This window comes from Lissotriton vulgaris, chromosome 11 (assembly GCF_964263255.1).
Source record: "Lissotriton vulgaris chromosome 11, aLisVul1.2, whole genome shotgun sequence".
In the NCBI taxonomy this organism is placed as follows: Eukaryota; Metazoa; Chordata; class Amphibia; order Caudata; family Salamandridae; genus Lissotriton; species Lissotriton vulgaris.
In genome coordinates this window covers 110,541,336-110,560,469 of record NC_141699.1, presented here as the reverse complement: position 1 = coordinate 110,560,469, position 19,134 = coordinate 110,541,336, and the positions used below count along the sequence as shown (strand labels likewise).

General features: G+C 49.2%; 1 protein-coding gene across 1 annotated transcript in view; it reads left to right on the top strand.

Annotated features, from left to right (window-relative positions):
• The window catches only part of SFI1 (SFI1 centrin binding protein), a 597,461-nt gene that overhangs the window by 253,924 nt on the left and 324,403 nt on the right, over positions 1–19,134 (top strand). Inside the window, exon 16 of the mRNA XM_086942824.1 lies at positions 7,263–7,441. Within this exon, the coding sequence (XP_086798950.1) occupies positions 7,263–7,441 (179 nt within the window). The remainder of the gene's footprint in view (positions 1–7,262; positions 7,442–19,134) is intronic.

Sequence of the window (19,134 nt, the reverse complement as noted above, 5' to 3'; positions counted from 1 at the left end):
GTTCGCTTCGACCAGTGCGGCTCTGCGGGCCCTTAACACGCTGTGTGTTTTGGATAGGGCCACTTCTTGTTTGTGGGACTCGGTGGAGTCCCTTATGTCTACCGCTTCCCTGAAGGGTGCCTGTGTTGATTTGAGGCACCATGTGTTGGATGGCCGGGAGCTGGCGGCGTTTATTCTTCGCACCACTCTGGACATCTCGTAGGTGCTGGGCCATGCCATGGCTACTTCGGTTGCCCTTTGTCGCCATGCCTGGCTTCGGGACAGTGTGTTCCTGGAGAACGTTCGAGTACGACTGGTAGACCTTCCCTTTGATGGAGATCTTTTGTATCACGTCCCTACGAAATTGGCCATCTAGAGGTTCTTGGCGGGGCTTTGTCCTCCTCCTCCTCCGCCACCCCCTTCTTCTTCCCCTCAGTGACATATGCGTAGATCTGGTTCTTGGAAGTGTTCTTCCATTTTGGGCTGGTCTAGTTGTCTGTTCTGTGTGCTCGTGGCCACGTGAGTCCTCCTTATTGAGACAGTGGTTCTGTTGGCTGCTGGCCGGCCCTTCTTGACTGTGTTGTTTTTGCTTTGGGTTTTCTACACTTTGCTGGCCCTGAGAATAGGCCTTCTGTGTTTTTCCTCTTTGAGTGCTTAATAAGCCTTCTGAGGGGTTTTGCCGCTGGTCTTCTCTGTTGTCCTCTGCTGCGGAAGTTTTTTCCTAAGAGGTTCCCATGTCTTGGGACGTGATATGCCCTATGTGGAGTAGTGGCAGCTGTTGTATAGCTCTGTCATGTGTGGGGAGCTGTGGTCGCCATCGGGCTTCTGCTCTCTGTGGCGTTCTGGTATGTTGCAGTTGCAATCCTCTTGTAGATGACTTGGCGTGGCTTGCGTTGTGCCCCGGGGTGTCCTTCTCCGGGGTCGCTGCGCTGTTCACTTGGTCTGGCCTGCTGTCTGCGGCCTGGTGTCCTGGCTCTGGTTCTACTTCTTTTTTGGGCCGTGTGTGCGTCCTCCTTCCTGGGCGGCTGGCGTCTGGCTTGCCCCGAGTGCATCGTTCTGTGGTGTCCTCGGTGTCTGGCTGAGCTTGCAGGTACCGGCCTCCTGTTTTTTTTCTTTTTTTTTTTAAATCTATTTTATTTGCATTTTAAAAATAAATCACCATCACAATCATTGGCATGACTTGTCAGCAGTAAATATGTAGACTGTGTACATAAAAACAGTGCTATGAATACATTGAAAAAGGAAAAGCATCACCTTCACATGTCAAAATTTCAGGACCACAATGTCTCTCTTCATGAGGGCTCATCCTCCTCGGGTGGGCTGACAACCTTCAAACTGTCCAGGGGGCCTCAGCTAGCCACTCCGTCAGAGTCCAATTGTTCTTACAGCCCATCCCACATCAGGGCTGATCGGTCCGCGTGGTGTCGTCTGCGTCCTCAGTCAGAGCTACTCTATTCATCTGGCTAGTAGCGTCCTCGTCCTCTGTAGCATCGCGTGCATGTCGTCTATCTAGAAACATGGATCCAAAGTTTTTGGGCCTGTTACGAGGGGGAAGTAAGTCACTATAGAGCTCCGTTTGCGTACTGTAATATATCATTTCCCTGGTCCACTGTGCAAGTGTAGGAGCTGGGCTTCGCATCCATTTTATGGTGATACATCGCTTAGCGAGAAGAAAGGCCATATCAGCCAGTCGTCTGTGTGCCCGTCGTAAGGGTTTGGAGTAGCCCAGTATCGCCAACAATGGGTCTGGTGTCTGTGTCAGCTGCGTGATCTCGTTCACTTCTTTGTATACAGAGTGCCAAAATGTTATGATGTCCGGACAAGACCAGGAAACTGCTAAAAAGGCAGCGGGTTGCTCCCCACATCTCTCGCAGCTTGGGCCGTTCCTCAATCCATATCTATGTAGTCTTTCAGGAGTATAGTAAGTCCTCTTTAGGTATTTAAAGTGCAGTAGTCTATAGCGGCCATTCAGAGACACTCTTCTCGTGCTCATACAGCAATACTTCCATATCTCTTTCCCTAGGTCAATCTGTAAGACTGCTTGCCAAGCTAGTCGCGGCTTGGCGTATTCCGCCGTCCTCTCAGAGAGGGCTATGCGGTACAAGTTAGTTAATAATTTAGCAGGGGGCTTAGCATTGACAACATAGTCAAAGGCTATAACTGTCGTGGGTTCCTCTAAGTTGTCTCCTAACAGGTCCCTGAGAGCGTGTCTCACTCTGTAGAACTGAAAACGCAATAAAAGTGAATGGGGATTGCCATCAGTTTCGATCTCACCCCAGCAGCGGGCCCTGCCCTCTGTAAACAAATCACCCATGGTATTTGGAGCGCACTCAGTGCTTCTATGACTCCCTTATCCATGCATGGGGCAGCCAGGCGCACCGAGCTATGGGCGCCCTTGGGGCGTAGAGTAAGCTGCACGCTTGAGTATCCATCATGTGGTGCCACACGTGAGTAACTGCATTCAAGGAATCTAGGTAGCCCGTTCTTCGGTCTCGGGGATTGGCCAGCAGTGCGGGCAGGGGTGTCTGGTCCGCAAATATCGATTCAATACGTATGTGTGGTATATCTACCGGGCCATGTATCCAATGATAAGGATGTTACTGAATAAGAACAAAAAATGCGGCAGCACGATAATTTTCATAAGCGAGATCCGCCCCAGCAGCGATAGTGGCAGGGCAATCCATTTATCAATATCCTCCTCTAGTTTAGAGACAGCCACCCCCGTAGTTCTCCCGTAAGAGCACCTCCGAGTCCGTGTTTAACCGTATCCCCAAGTACCGCACCGCATCCGTAGTCCATTGGTTGGGATATTTCGTGGTTAAAGGGCCGCGTAGCTGGCGTAAGCGGGAATATTAGGGACTTCTTCCAATGCCCGAGAGAGAGCTGAACAAGACCACCTCGCGCAGCAGTGCCGACAAGTGCACTTCCGGATCCCTGACGTACAAGAGGGTGTCGTCCGCGTACGTAGACACAATCAAATTATACGTAGGGAATCGAATGCCCCTATGGCTGTGGTATTCGCGCAGAGCGCAGGCAAGAGATTCAGCTGCCAACGGATATAGGATAAGGGATAGGGGGCACCCCTGCCTTGTGCCTCTCCCTATCTGTATAGGGTCCGTGACGAGAGTCCAATACGTATGCGAGCCGACTGGGAGGTGTACAGTGTGGTCAGCAGCTGTAAAAACAGCTCACCCATGCGACTTAAGACCAGCCTCAGGAAAGGCCATTCAACTGAATCGAAGGCCTTTTCCAAATCGAGGAAAACCTCGAGTGCAGGGACTTCCAGGCTTGTATGTTGGAACACAGCTAAAACAATCCTCAGGTTATACGTAAGATTACGAGTGGGGACAAATTCAGCCTGCTCTGGAGCCACCAATTAAGCCACCATGGGGCTGAGGCGGTTGGAGATCAACTTAGCGAAGATCTTCGCGTCCACGTTTAATAGCGACAGAGGTTGGTACGAAGTGCAGTCCCCCGGGTCCTTTCCTGGTTTAAGAATAGCCACCAGCATGGCCTCTCGCATGGAAGGCGGCATAGTACCCGTATCTGCCATATCCTCACAAAGAGTAAGCAGATGGGGTATCAGTAGATCGGAGTATGCCTGGTAAATGCAACAGTGAGGCTGTCACTTCCCGGCACGCTACCAGCCTTCATTGCCGACAATGCCCACACTATTTCCTCCTGTTCGATCGGTTGCACCAAGAACTCCCGGTGTATGTTGGAAAGCCAGGGGAGCTTTATATGAATTAGATATTAAAGTATGCGTTCCTCTGGAGCGGGATCCCGCGAGGTATACAGTGTTGCATAGTACTCCCGAAAACACTCCGCAACTTGTGTGTCCGAAAGCGGCTCTTCCGTCCTTGATGACCTCTTGGGGTGTCATTCTGCCTCTGCTCCTCTTAGCCAATTGCGCAAGCACTGCGCCGGGGCGCTCCCCCGTACGATCAGAGCACAATATGGCGGCTGTCGCTCCCTCGCTGCTCTGCTAAGGTGGTATTGACACTGCTGATACCACCACATTGTGTAATGCCCTTATTCAGTCGCAGTTCGCCTTCTCCCCTTCGACTCTCCTTACCCCCAGCTGGTGGCCCAACGCCTCATGACATTCCCTGGCAGCCTGATGCCCAGATGAATCAAAGGCCTCAATGGTCTCCTGGGTGTGGGGGGGACCGCACCATCAGCAGACAGGGCGGTCTCGCTGCTCCCAGGCCCACCGCCCGCACTGCGGCGCTCTCCACTGCTGCTCCCAGGCCCCAGCTCACCTTCCGTGGTCGCAGCTGACAGGCAGAGGCAGCAGGGCCGGCTCCACGCTGAAGACGGAGCCTCAGTCCTCCGCCCGGCACCGGGTGCTCCACAGCCGGCACTAGGCGCCTGTCCTCCACCGCCGAACCTAGGCAAAGCCATTTCATGCTGCTGAGCACCCAGCTGGGCCGGCCCGAGGGCCCGCTCGGGCGGCACAGACCGTCACACCGCCGCCGAAACCTTGCGACCAGCAGGAGTGGGGGCTAACGCTCCTCGAGGCCCCGCAGGTGGCAGACACAGGCAGCCGCAGTGGCATTCCAGACGTCTGCACGTCACCCCAGCGCAGGCCTCAGATCCCAGGGGTGGCCCGTGCCGCCAGGCCTCGATGTTCGCCGCGGCGCCAGCTGGCAGGTACAGAGCTCCATCTCCCTCCTTCCGAGGACCGCTTGGGTTCAGCAACACAGGGCTGCAATTTGGGGTCATTGGTAGCAGTTTCACATGCAGGATTGATGTAGGATAGATATCGAGACGGGGGAGCACTCGGCTTAAGCAGCCATCTTGGTTGCGAGCTCGCTCCGCCTCCACCGGCCTCCTGTTTTTCTGCGCCATTGTGTCTTCTTGGCGCTTAGTGGGACAGTCATCTTGCCTTGTCCAGTGGGCCGTGCCCTCGGTTCTGCCTCTTCTCCCTGTGGGAGGAGATGATCCCTGCCTTCTTGCCTCTTGTGGGCGCGGTCTGTCCCTGTGGGCATTGGACGATTCTTCCTGGGCGATCTTGAGCTGCCCTTTTGGCTTCCGCCTGCTTATTGTGGACGGCGCCGTTCTGTCTGGGCTTACCTTTGCTCTACCTCTTCTCCTTGGGTCTCTAGGTTGTTTTTTTCCTTCGGTGCTCCTCTTCCTTGCCTTGGCCTTGGGTGGAGGTTTTGTTGCCTCATGTGGGCGTCGAGTGTTTGGCCTCCTTTCGCCTTACTTTGTTTCCTCTACTGAGGGAGGGCAGGCTACCTTTTCCTCCCCATTGTCCGCATCCCCTTTGGGGCTGGTGGTCTCTGCTGGGGGGACAGGACTCCTGGTCCTGTCTTGGGACTCTGCTTCAGTGGGACACTCTGTTATGTTCTGGCGGGTGGGGTCCTCTTGCAGATCCTCCTTCCCCTTGGGTATGGCTAGGGTATCTATTCTACGTGAAGGAATCTGCGGCTAGTAGTCTCTATCAGATGTACAAGTTACTTACCTTCGGTAACGCTGTATCTGGTAGAGACGATTCTAGCCGCAGATTCCTTCATGGCCCGCCCTTCCTCCGCGTTCTGCGAGGACTTTTGCCATGGTCTTTTGCACCTGCCTCCACTGGGTGGCTGTGTCTTCTTTGAGTGCATTCTTTTCCGCTTTCTGACAGGATGTTCGTCCTCTTTGATTGTTCTTTTCCTCTCCTTTTGGCATATCGGAGGATAGGTTTATATGTACTTCTGTACCCGTATGCTGTGGTCGCTCCAGGTTGGGGCATGCCTTCCTCCGCCCCCCCCACCCCTCCTTTTCTTGCTAGGGTTCTGAGCCCTCAGCTTCTTCTAGGTTGGGGTCTTTGGGCTGTGCCTCTGCCCTTTGTTCCTTATGGGGGTTGACACTCTCCGTGCTGGGGCTGTCTTGGAGTTTTGTTGTTCCTTGTTTGTCCGGACTGGTCCCTTTCGTTGTTAACGGTTAGGGTTGTAGTCCTGCTACATGTTATAATGACATTCTTACATTTGTTCTTTGTCTCCGAGGGGAACTATCCCTGTACTGGTAGGGTTTCTGCTCAGGGCTGGGATCTGTTCTCTTTCTGTTCCCTGCTTTGGGGTACTGCAGTGCCTGGTACTGCTCTTTATGGTGTTGTTCCTCACCGTTCCTTTTTCTGCTCTTTTGCACACTGTTCCTATACTCTCACAGTTTTGTCTGATGGCTCCGCGTTGTGGCGCAGAAAAGTTCTAAGACGAAAACTGATGTAGGCGCGCCGGTGCGGGACTTATGTGACCTTGCTGACGTCACGTATGCGGACGACGCCTGGGCGGAGTCGCGTGATGCCGGCGCGCAGGAATGCTGTGGCAAAATGTTTTCCGGATCCAGTCTCACACCTGGGGATAATTCTATGTGAAGGAATCTGCGGCTAGAATAGTCTCTACCAGATTCACCGTTACCGTACTTCACTTTGAACTTTTGCAGCAGCCTGGCTGCCTTGAAATGTCACAGTTCAATGTATTTACCCCAGGTATCCTTTTGTTTTCCCTTTTTAAAATCAATCTGAACATTGGCTGTGACCTTAAATGCTTTTGTATTTATTAAAGATACTCTAAATGGAGAACATGGCCACACTCCAAACTAGCTTGTAAAACTGCTCCTTCCTTACCAACTGCCTAGAAGACTGAAGTCTGACTACAGGGCAATGCCATTGATCAGACTTTTCACATATAGTAGATTTGAGACTGAAATATGCCTACCTCAGATTCAGAAAATCCTTTACTCACCTTTTTACCCTGTCATTTGGATAATCTTACTCTACCCCATGATACCCTACTTCAGCTGCGTCCTTTGTCCTACTGGCCAGATGCTTAAGGCTGGCTCACCTCTTTGTATTAACGCTTTGATGGAGACAGAGTCCAACAGCGCAGGCATTCTCTGGAACCTTTTTGATGGAGATTTTCCTGTACTAATAGTTTGTTTATCTCCCACTCTCATATCTTCCAACCCCCAAAGTACTCTGAGGCAACTGTTATGTGGTTACCATTGCTTTACAAAAGCCCAAAATAAAATAAAATAAAAATTGTGTTATAAATAAGTTATTGTTTTTCTTCACTCAAAATTCAGGTCATTTTATCCTATTCCACTCTATATACAGACCATTCTCAAGTGACAATTATACCCTTTCCCCACTCTTAAATAAGATCATTCTCTAGTCATAATTCTGAAAAATCCTCATTTTTTTTGTTTGGGCTACTCTTAATCCATGCTAGTCGTCATTCTAGGTTCCTCCAATGCCATACCCCCCTTTTATTTTAAGCTGTTCTCCCCTTTTGTTTTAGGCTATTCTTCACCACAACAGGCAGTTGCTGGATCACTACTGGCTGTCTTGGCGTGAGCGGACTTTGAGATGTCTTGAGGAGCGTGAGGGGGAGGAACTTGCTGCTGGACACTGCAATTACCGACAACTTCACAATGCTTTTCACTTGTGGAGGGAGAACGTGACTGAGCTTAAACAAGAGTAAGTGTCTGAGGAAGGAATATATGTTCTCTTTGAAGCCTCCTTTTTTTATTTTCCTATTTACAATATTGTTTGCCCTGGAGCTGCAGTACTAAAGATATACATTTTAAATAAATTAATAGTTTGTGTAGGGTCAAACATCCCTGCTGCTGTGCCCCTGCCTCATTCTACATTCAATTAAATAGTTTATTTCAAACGGTACATATCATAAAAATATGCAACATAGGCTACTATGAAATAACAGAAAAAGTAAAAAACAAGAAAAAGACACCATAAAATGGGAATGACTCAATTATATCTAAATTAATTATTTACCCATAATTGTGGAATTATTGTAATTTCTTCTAGCCTAATACAGGTGGCTATTCCTAAATACCCTGAGAAGTCTGCAAAAAATCAGAAGTAGTGATTTAAACAAGCATTTACAATGCAATGGTCTCGGCATTATCCAAGGTAGAGCTATTGGCATTGCTCATGACATTTTTTTTTTTTTTAAAACATAAATAAATGGTATTGTCATTTACAATGGCAATAGGTGAGCATTAGAGAGTATTCGCAGACACAGAACCACACACACACACACAGAGAGCCGTGCACACACACACAGACAGAGCCGCACACAGAGACAGAGCCGCACACGCACCACACCCACAGACACACACAGAGCTACACACACACACAGACAGAGCCACACACACACACACAGACAGACAGAGCCACGCACACAGACAGAGCCTCGCACACACAGACAGAGCCACGCGCACACACAGACAGAGCCAGGCGCACACACAGACAGAGCCAGGCGCACACACAGACAGAGCCAGGCGCACACACAGACAGAGCCAGGCGCACACACAGACAGAGCCAGGCGCACACACAGACAGAGCCACGCGCACACACAGACAGAGCCACGCGCACACACAGACAGAGCTACGCGCACACACAGACAGAGCCACGCGCACAGACAGAGCCACGCGCACACAGAGCCACCCATACAGTCATTCACATAGAGCCCTTTGTCTTACATGCCCTCGTGATGTATTACAATTACCAGATTCATACATCAGATCACGTCTCAAACTGTCTACCACTTTATTAAGTATGTACAGTACTTACAGGTGAAGGAAATAACAGGTTATACATAAAAATACAAAGACAATGTTCCGACCTACAACATCCTGAGCAAGTGCCAGATGTGACAATAGTAAGGTGCTCTTGAATCAAAGACTTCAGCTTATTTCACCTGTTTCACGAGTCACAGGAACACCTTGCACATGGTACATATTGTGTGTGTTTGTACCAAGCACGTTTGTGAATGGGTCACTATTGAAAACCATGAAAGTAAGTTCATTATTCAAGGAATGATTTTGCAGCGTTGGTTCTTGTTGAAACATAACATTTTGGAAGAGAATACAGAATGTGGCACTGAAAATGCAGTTTTGAAACTGAATGTAGAGAAGTGTTGCTCAGCAGAGCATGCAGTATCTACTGGGGGCCAGGCCAGAAAAGAGTGAATCAATGATACACGCAAGTGCGAGTCTGCTGTGGAATATAAATTGGTTTCTACAAAGATCGAAGGCAGAAAAGGCTGATTTAGTGGCTGAAATCTCATATTTTACATTGCTCCAGTCAAAGATAAATGCCCTGGGGCCATTGCTGCCTGTCCCTGGTAACTACAATGATTCCAACTATTAATGCCCCATCAACAGAGCAGAAGAATGGGCGGGGGACTTAAGGAAGCTGCCTCACACCAAGCACAGGGCAGGCGGCATTGAGGGGCAGATATTGAGGGCAGACTGGAGTGCAGTGTGCAGATATTGAGGGCAGGCAAATATAGCTTCTTCGTGGTTTGAGAATCCAGAATTCAAAACATGTTGGGTGCTATACGGTTTTACTGTGCAAATACTGTTAAGATGATAAATGAGTTATGTGAAATGGGAAGATTACATTTTTTTAAAAGTCGTTTTTATGTAGCTTTCAAACAATTTGTTTTGGTTATGAAGTGCAAAAGAACAACAGCAATATGGCCTTTTTTCATTATCATTCACTGTTATATTTTGGCAACACCTGCTTATGCAGCTTTTACCACTGCAAGGTGTAGTTCACAAGTGTTTCTTTTGCACAACACAATGATGCTTAATTTGTCCACATCAGAAGGAGGAAGGACACTGCCAGCACATCTGAGCCTCAAATGTGTATGTTGCAGAGGACTCAATATCTTGAGACTAGGCACTATGTTGCTGGTATTTTACCGGTCACATTAAGCATTATAGCACCCAACAACACCCTCTCCCCTCACCCGATTTCATCCCCCAACTTTGTTGGTGCATGAGTGTTCTTTCCGAATCACAGTTTCTTCACCAATCCACCCTATTCTGACTCGGGTTATAAGGTCATATAGTTCTTGCCTGGTTTGCATTGCACCTGGTTTGTCACTCTTTTGTTGTTTAAAAAAGTTTACTTAAGGGGTATATGAGTGACTGTCTGACCCTTTCTCTCTTGTTGTTTGACTATCCCCCAAAAGTAGACAGTATGTCGCGTTAAAGAAAAATATTTTACTGGAAAAAAAAAACCAAACACAGATGTTCACTTGTGAGTGATTCGTGGCAGAAATTCTGCATTAGACAACCGATTCCTCCAAACATCCAGAGTGGGATCAGCCAAACCTGAAGATGGTGGCACTTTTTTCCAAAGTTGTGCATTTTTAATATATTTTGGGTGAAGGTTGTTTTTTTCATTCAGTTTATAATTTTCCGTAGACTGTAGTCCTTTATATGAAAAGGTTTTTCCTTACAAAGCACGCAGTTGACGTTATTATTGGGACTTTCAGTTACAATACAATTGCCCCTTTTTCACACCACAGACTATGAGAGAGTTACTGGAGTCTGTAAAAAAAATTGGTATCACATTTTTCCTAAAAAAAATCCAAATAAGGAGTGTATGTTTGTACACTGGTCCACTGGAGGGAAAGTGAAATACTGAGATGTGCAGGGACTGCTGTCAGCTCTGCTGCTGTTTTGGGGTTACAATAAGTCCAGTGTCACAGGGATGCGCCTTATCCAGCCTCAAGCATTCCTACACCATGTCACTGGGTCCAGCATTGTGTGATCTTGGTTGAGCACAACCCCCTGAGCTATCAGACACTAAAGGATGGTTTATAAAAAAGAACATCCAGGGCTGGAAACTTAGTTAGACCTCGTGAGATGGGGTCGTACACTAGCATTACTTTAAGGGGCGCCTACCTCGGGGTGACAGGGTAGCGCGAGGAGCCTGTTAAAGCATGCATCCTACCAGCCTCGTGGGCTCCCGGGCTCCTGCAGTGACAGAGAGGGCGGAAACCCACTGGAGCCTGCAAGTGACCCTGGGGGGCTCTCTGGTGCCTGTGGTGCGAGGGCATGAACACATGTAGCCCATTCAATACACATTCCACTAAGAGCTCTGTCTGAGGGCTTGGGGTACCCCTGGGGAGAGAGCTCTACAGCCCCTGCTTATTAGAGGTTGTTCAACATTAATCCCGGACACAGACAAAGGCGATGAACAATGCTCACTTTATGTTAAAGTAAAGGTTACAGTCACTCTAAATCACTTCTATGTTTAAAGTGCTCAGAGGCAAATCTGGCTGTGGTGTGCGCTACGTAAAAGGCCAATTCTACTACAGCCTTTATTAAAGGGTCGGTGCGGTGCCACTGAATGGCTGTGGTAAAGCAGTGTGAAGCCGCGATTAGTGTTAAACAGGGCACTATTTGGACTCCACAAATTTAAAATAATGGCTTGCGGGGGCGCACAGCTGAGGTAAATTAAGCACACCTCTGCTGACCGGAAAAGGAACATTGTAATTGCAGTGAAACTCTAAGGCTGTTTGGGGCCCTTCTGTTCGTGGCCTCTCTGTTGAGCAGGTAGAACTGGGTGGGGCTGAAAGGAGGGTACTCTGACTGCATACACAGAGGGCGAGGGAGGTTTTCTAGACTCCTCTACCCCAGAGGCTGTACCTGGACTTTTTTTTCATCTCTCGGAGTTTCCAAGCTTCACATAGTTACTACATGTTTGCTTTTTCTCCAGTTATATTTCCTTCTGCACATTACCTGCATCTTTTCCGACAAAATGTACTCTGGTTTCACATGATCTTAATTACTTCCTTCCCCTGGGCTGAGGTTTGTCTTCCACCCTGTATAGCGCTCCGACACTCTTTTTCCTCTGCCCTGTCGGCGCTTTACAAAACTTAAACTAGTTAGCAGGACAGGAAGGAGTCAGAGACCTTGTGCAGACTTCATTTGGCTGCACCACCACAGCAAGGCTGCCGTGGGATAGTGTGAGCAGAGGGTCATGGCTCAGTCAAACAGAGTGCATTTGAAATGTGGATTACAGTGCTGTGGCACTAACAACGCACTGAGTACCGGGCTTAACTCTGTTATGTATGTCGGCAAGCCAGTGGGCCCATTGAGAAAGAGCCCGAGAAATTAGGTGCAGCGGCACTGATGCCCAGGAACCGGGGGGGCAGAGGAAGAACTGATTAATGCTGTATATTATCCCCCTTCCAGGAGTTAGTAGGCTCCGTTTCTTTATTTGCTCTAGGGCCCTTATTTTTGCACACTATGGTAAAGTAATTTAAAGAGGCACAGTACTTGTTAAAACTCGGAACGTATGTCCCATTAATCCTGTCAGGCATACTGCTTGCTTATGCCCTGCTCCAGCCGGTGGTTGTATCTTATTTGAGAATAAATAATATTCGAAAGCCTAATTTGCCGTAGCATACTTCTTAACAATCAGGTTTACCCAAATGTAATGGGAGGCGCCAATCTCACATTCACCGTTTAATTTCTCTAAGACAACGTCCCAGAGGTAAAAGTTAATTGCTGCTCCCGATACGCAGACCGCTGGTTGGGAGCGGACAGCGTCCGACTGTAATTGTACATAGTGTTTAGAAAGTATGAAAAGGAATGGTGAGGGAGAGGCGGAAAGAATAAGAAGTTACTTACCTGAAACCGGTCCCCCGTCGGCTGCCTCTCATTGCCCGAAGCTCAAAGTCGAAAGAAGAGAGGGCCACAAACATTACAGAGAATGGATTTTTGTTTTTTAATAAAAGCAGGGTGGAGGAGAGTGAAAAGGCGGATGAGAGTGATTGACCTGACCAAGGAGTCAAAGGATAAATGCAAACTGTAGCGGGGACTCCTCTGCGGCGGCTCCCTTCACTGGCTGTGGGACCTCGTGGTTCTTGTGGCCGGACTCCTCTCTCTGGATGCGGAGTTCACGGGATCACGGAGGCGATGCAGCCTCTCAGTGCGCCTCCAGCGAACTCGGCGTCCTCGAGGCACTTTGGAGACCCGGAGTGCGAGGTGAACTGGGCAGGCGATTGCAAGGGGGAACAAGTACACGACGGTCCCAGTCTCGAAAGGGATCGGACGCTTTAACAACAGAGCACGTTAGACAGAGCAGGTCACACCCACCATTCACAGCTCAGATACGCCACAGACTCAGCTGTCAGTCGTGGACATTTTAAATTCCAAGCTCATACTGTTCCTCCTCATCGGGCACTGGGCACATTACACACTGCACACGTCATGACAGCAATTTCAAACTCTGCTCTGCGAAGGAAACAACGTTATGGGGTGGTTGGCACCGAGTCAGCGCTACGAGGCATTAGCGAAGGCAGATTGGGCGCTATACAAACACTCAAAACATAAGATAACAAAATATGAAACAAGTAGGTCAGTGTGCTAACTGAAGCCCTTCACAAAAAATGATCTGAACAGGTATATGTGCTGTTTTTTGTTGTTTTTTGTAGGGAAGATCAGCATATTGACTTTTATTAGTGAGCTCGAATTTGATGTAAAGTGGAATGGGAGCACAACAACGTCTCGTAGGGTGTACCGAGGCAAGTGCGGAACTCCTGCCCGATCCTTGACACCATGATACGGGTGTCATATCCAAACTATGAAAGCAAGAGCAGACTACCGGAGAGCTGCGGTCGGAGGGGGGGAGCGGGACTGAGAGCTGCGGGCGGGCGGAGGGAGGGGGGAGCGGGACTGAGAGCTGCGGAGGGAGGGGGGAGCGGGACTGAGAGCTGCGGAGGGAGGGGGGAGCGGGACTGAGAGCCGCGGGCAGCCGGAGTGAGAGCTGCGGGCGGGCGGAGGGAGGGGGGAGCGGGACTGAGAGCCGCGGGCGGAGGGAGCAGGACTGAGAGCTGCGGGCGGGCGGGGGGAGCGGGACTGAGAGCTGCGGAGGGAGGGGGGAGCGGGACTGAGAGCTGCGGAGGGAGGGGGGAGCGGGACTGAGAGCCGCGGGCAGCCGGAGTGAGAGCTGCGGGCGGGCGGAGGGAGGGGGGAGCGGGACTGAGAGCCGCGGGCGGAGGGAGCAGGACTGAGAGCTGCGGGCGGGCGGGGGGAGCGGGACTGAGAGCTGCAGGCGGGCGGAGCGGGACTACACCTCCTGCGCACATCCATGAGGAGATTAATACCAAGCGGAGAGCAAGCTAAATCTGCTGGTGCGTTCCTGCAATTTCTCTGTAGTGGGCTCGCTCTTTACAGAACACCCTACCTCCGCGTTGTGTCCTTTCTTTTTGTCTATGCTCTGCTCCAGACTCAGCAAAGGCGGGCGAAACCATAACAGTCTGCGTGCCTCAAGCCAGCCTATGGTAAACAGAGCGCAAAGTGGGAGTCCAGGAGGGAGAGAGCAACGTGGGAACACGGGTACAAGGCCAGCACAGGCGAGGAGGAAGGGAGTCCTGCAGCTCGTCAAAGGAAAAAAAAAATGGCGCCCGCCTGCTTCAGTCTTTCTCGGATTTGGGGCGTGGTTTTGCTGTTCTGAGTGACGGATGACATCACTGTCTAAAGAACAGCAAAAATGACGCCCCCAAATCCGAGAAAGACGGGGCTAAATCGGAGTGACGGCTCTCTCCTCCAATGGCTGGCCTCCTTTTAGGAAGCCAGCCAATGGGGAGAGCCGAAATTAGAGGCGGGATCAAGAGCCCTTTTAAGAAAAACATAAGATCTCTCTACTTCCGGTTCTCACGAACCGGATAGTACCGAGACCTAAAAAAATGAAGTGTAAAAAAGCTGGGTAACAGGCCTATGTCTCTCAGTATTGGGCGTAGGATTGTTTCCTTGGGACCTGGTAGAATTGGCAGAAAAACAGAACATACATTGGAGTCTGATTGGATTCCTGATCACACAGACAGCAAAGAGCATACACATCTGGGCTCTGCATTTTGGAAAGCTAACTGTTTTTGTAAATGGTTCTAATCTAAATCTTGTAAGATTCCTCTCTTATGCTGAAAATAGGTTAAACTAAGGTATTGCTCCACATAAAAGTACAAGCACTTTTACTTGATACCTCGTGGGGAGGCTACCTACTGGTTCTCCCTGGTAAATCCATGTACTATCATTACTGGGCCACTGAATCCCACTAATTGTTGTGGATATTGGAGTGCTAGGCTACATGTGAGGTATGTAGCTCCTAAGGTTTTAGGGTGCCTCGTGGGGTTTAGTGGTCGTTGGTGTAGCTATCTCTTCTGGACCCTGCATGTCCTACTGCACTGCTACCTTTTTTATAACAATTTTTTATTGAGTTATAAAGCAAGTTAATCCACATCACCGTTAGCACACATGCAACACACTTGCAGTACATAAAGGCATATTTAGCATGTATATTATATCCTAGAGGTAAAGTGTCCACCACAAGTGTCTCCTCGCCTGACCACATACATAAACATATTTTAAATAGAATCATGGTATAGTCCAGGAAAGGATCAGCTACGAAGGTCTCAGAACATTGCCCTTGGTGGCATCGCCCCCACCACCTTTGAGCGGCTTCAGTTAGATCCATCCCACTGATAGACCTGCCACACTCCCCACATCTTATGCTGTGTATTGTTGCAGTCTTTCACCAAGTACTCCTCACATTCCATAAATGCACAATGGTTCATGCCTGTCCTCTAGAGTTGGAGGGTTCGAGTCACTCTGGAGATCACCTACTGGCTATGTCTTTTAGCAACCATGCATCCGATTCCCAACAACAGCCGATCACCTTTAGGTTCGCCCTCTTCTTCCAGAAGTCCCAATAGCGTGAGCTTGGGGTTGAGTTGTACTAGTCTACTCCTTACCATCCTCATTTCCCATTCAACCGTCTCCCAGTACTGCATGATCCTGTGACTGTCCCAAGTCATATGCAGGAATGTCCCTGTTCCCTCAGTGCACCGAGGGCAGCTCGGACCCGGCCTTCCACCCATTTTTCACATACATTCTGGGGTGTAGTAAGTCCAATGCAGATACTTTAGTTGAATGAGTTTAGTTGGATGTGCCAAGATCTCAAGGACATGAGGCGCCATCCATGCTTTTCTTCCTCGGGACATTAACTTCTTGGGAGCGATATAGGCCCGATATTCCATCAGCTCCTATGGGTTCCACTGTCAGTCAAGCCTCAAATGGGCTAATCTCTGGAAGGGGGCCCATGGGGAGGAGGGTTCTCTTCAAAGGGTCCAACATACTCCTCAGTTGCAGGAATCTATAGAACTGTGAATTATGCTGGTAGTATTCCTCCTTTAGGTCCTCATATGACCTTATTTGTGAACATGAGCACTCATCTCCCAGTTATGAAAGTCCTCCAACGTTCCACTTTCTAAAGTTGCATCCCCTGCTCCAAGTCTTCAGCCAGTTCCCTACCCACAACGGCGTCTCCTGCATTGAGACTCTACACCTGTAAATATGATGCAGAGCATCATGCCATGCTCAAATTGTCTCTCTTGTTACCTTTGGCAGGAGTGTCATAGCCCCTGTGTTGCAGAGGTATTGATGCGCTCCTTTCTCTCCAGACTCCTCTATTTTCTGTTGATAGACTGAAGGAAGTTCATTGCCAAAGGGCCAGGTGTTGATACACAGCAAATAAGTCTCCCAATAGTAAAGCAGAAGGTTTGTGGCGCTCATTCCTCCCATAATACTTTTGTCAACATTTATCAAAAGAAATCCTTAGTGTCCTACCCGCCCTTTTATAAGACCTAGGAGGAATGAAGCCACTTGAAGACTGATAGAGGGATTTCATAGGGTAATTTTTAGAGTATACGGAGCCAGGGTAGAAGCACTATACTTGTATTCAGAGCAATTCTACCTAAAATGGATAGAGGGAGTTAAGCCACACTATGTCTATCCTGGTCATGTATTTAGTTACGTTGTGCCCCCAGTAGATGGGCTTGTCTAAGGATATTTGCATTCCCATATGTTAGAAATGTAGTCCTGAAACAACCGGTTTTGACAGTCTGCCCCAGTTCAGCAGTTGTCTCCTGAGTGGTACCACCATCTATTTAGTCAAGTTTGCAACCAGGCCTAATGCCATTCCCTAAAGCTCCAACACTTTCATCACCCGGTCCCCACTAATTGCTGGATTGCTTAGAAAATGCAAGACCTCATCCGCGTATATGTAGATGTGGTCCATCAACTCCTCCCTTTTATTGGCTCTTTTATAACACAGGGACAGGGACTCACTCCCAAAGGAGCATCTCAGCCTTGCTACTATGCAGTGGAATTAAAACAGCCAATTTTTGGAAAGTTTTTTCAACTTCGGGAGATCGGGCAGGATCGTATATACAGAGGGAGTTCGTTCCTGTGGAGTGGAGCAAGATCGGAAAAGGAAAAACACTGAATTTGGCAGTGCGAATGCAAGGGATCCTTAGGAGTTCTTTGTTTGTGGACCTGAACAATCTAAAGGTTTGCTATTGAAGGAGTCCGGAATAGAGATAAGTGGGTCGTGAATACTATTGTGCTTTGAAAGTCAAGCAGCAAAGCTTGAAAATGACACTTTTTCTGATGGGCAACCAGTGTAAGACTTTTATAATGGATGCAGAGGAAGACCGTGAGGGGAGGTTTCTGATTAGATGTGCTGCTGTATTTTGCACTACCTGTAGTTTGCACAACAGGGTGTCATTAGCTACCACGAATAGTGCCTTTCCATTGTCAAGGCGTCTAGTAATTAGTGTCTGGACCAGGGTCTTTCTAGAAGTGGAAGGAAGCCAGGGAAAATGTTTTTTAGGAGATGCATAATTGCAAGGCAAGTGCCACAGTAGTGCTAACGTGGTCCTTCGTGGAGAGGGTTTGGTCAAACTTGATACCCAGGTTCTTTACAACCTGTTCATAAATTGGGGCAAGCCCAAATTTCACAGGCCACCCGTCCGCTGACCAGAGGGTGCTATATATTACATGTGAGAACATATCTGTATGAGTAGATAAGCCCCTGTGCAGGCCGGTCCAATTACTGACGGTACAAGTGAACAGGGAAGCCATCTTAAGGTATGTACTGGGCACTGGTCAAAAGGAGTTTCCCAGCTACATAATGGCTTTGCTGAAACACATGGTATTTGGTATCAAACACCTCTAATTATTAAACCAACACTGATTTCTGTGATGGATTTAATAATTCATGCACCCAGAGGGTACCTGAGAGGTACCCCCTGAGCCCTACTAGCCTTCTAGTGTGCTGGCTGACTGTTCCAGTCCAGCCAGCCACCACAGACTAGTTTCTGACCCCCTAGGAGGTGAGGGTCCTGCTCTTAGAGTGCAGGAACAATGCCTGCACTGGAGAACGATGTCATCACCTCCTCCTCCTCCAGGAAGGCTGATAAACCAGCATATCAAGGCAGGAGGCTTCAAAGGTCTCTGCACCTTTGGTATGTAATCCAAGGCTTCCCCAGTAAGGGGAGATGCTACCCCCTGCCCGGGGACCATCTGGCCCCAGAACAGGCGGGACAATTAGCTATGCATGTGGCGTGTTGCACTGCTAGGCTGTACACACCTCTAGGGTAACTAGCCTAAAGTGAACACTAAGTTAGGAATTCCACAAACTTTTGTGTGGTGGAATTAGGATTTTTGGCACTGGGTGATACCCACTCCCCTAAGGAAGTGGTCATCTGGAGGGGGGAGGAGAGTAGTGACTCCAGGGCTAAGTAGCCCATTGGCAACTACCTCTCACGCCCCTTAACTCCCCAAAATTGAGAATTTAGGTGACCCACTGATATCAGGACCTCTGATTTCGCCAAACACAAAGAAGGAGTGGACAAAGAAGACTTCTGCACAAGAACCGAGGAAAACGACTGACGTGGCGTCAAGCCTGCCAGCCTGTCTGCTGCACCCAGCCATGTGGAGAAACGATTCGTCCTGCCGCTGTGCATACTCCAAGAAGCCTGGAGGGCTGCCAGTCCTTCTCCAAATGCCAAAGTAGAAGAGCTATTCTCCTGCAGCCGCAGGCACCAAAGAATCAATGCCTGGTATACCGACCTGTCGCCTACGAGGTCTACAGACACATTAGCTACCTAGAAAGAGGTAGCCATGCTCCTACAGGTCAGATCCATCCTCCCGGACCGACCTTAGCCGCACAACACTGATACCTAGGGTACTGGAACCCTTGCAGCAATCAATGCTGAGGAAAAACCAACCTGCACATTGAGGGAATTTAGGGGCTATGAGACCCACACCGAAAATGCTCAGCTGTCCTGTTTGGCCCCTTCTACAGAACCAAAGGCAAAGAGTGAGTCCCCAACCACCCGAAATCTCAAAGCACCCTTGTTCCGTGATCCAGAGCCAGAGGGAGGTGACAGTGCCCATGGGGTCCTAAGACCCTTAAGAGCACAGCTCATCCTTGAGTTTGGCCAGACTAGACTTCCAGTTCTCGCTTGCAGCCTCTTTCTGCAGGCCTCCCCCTACCGCAAGTGA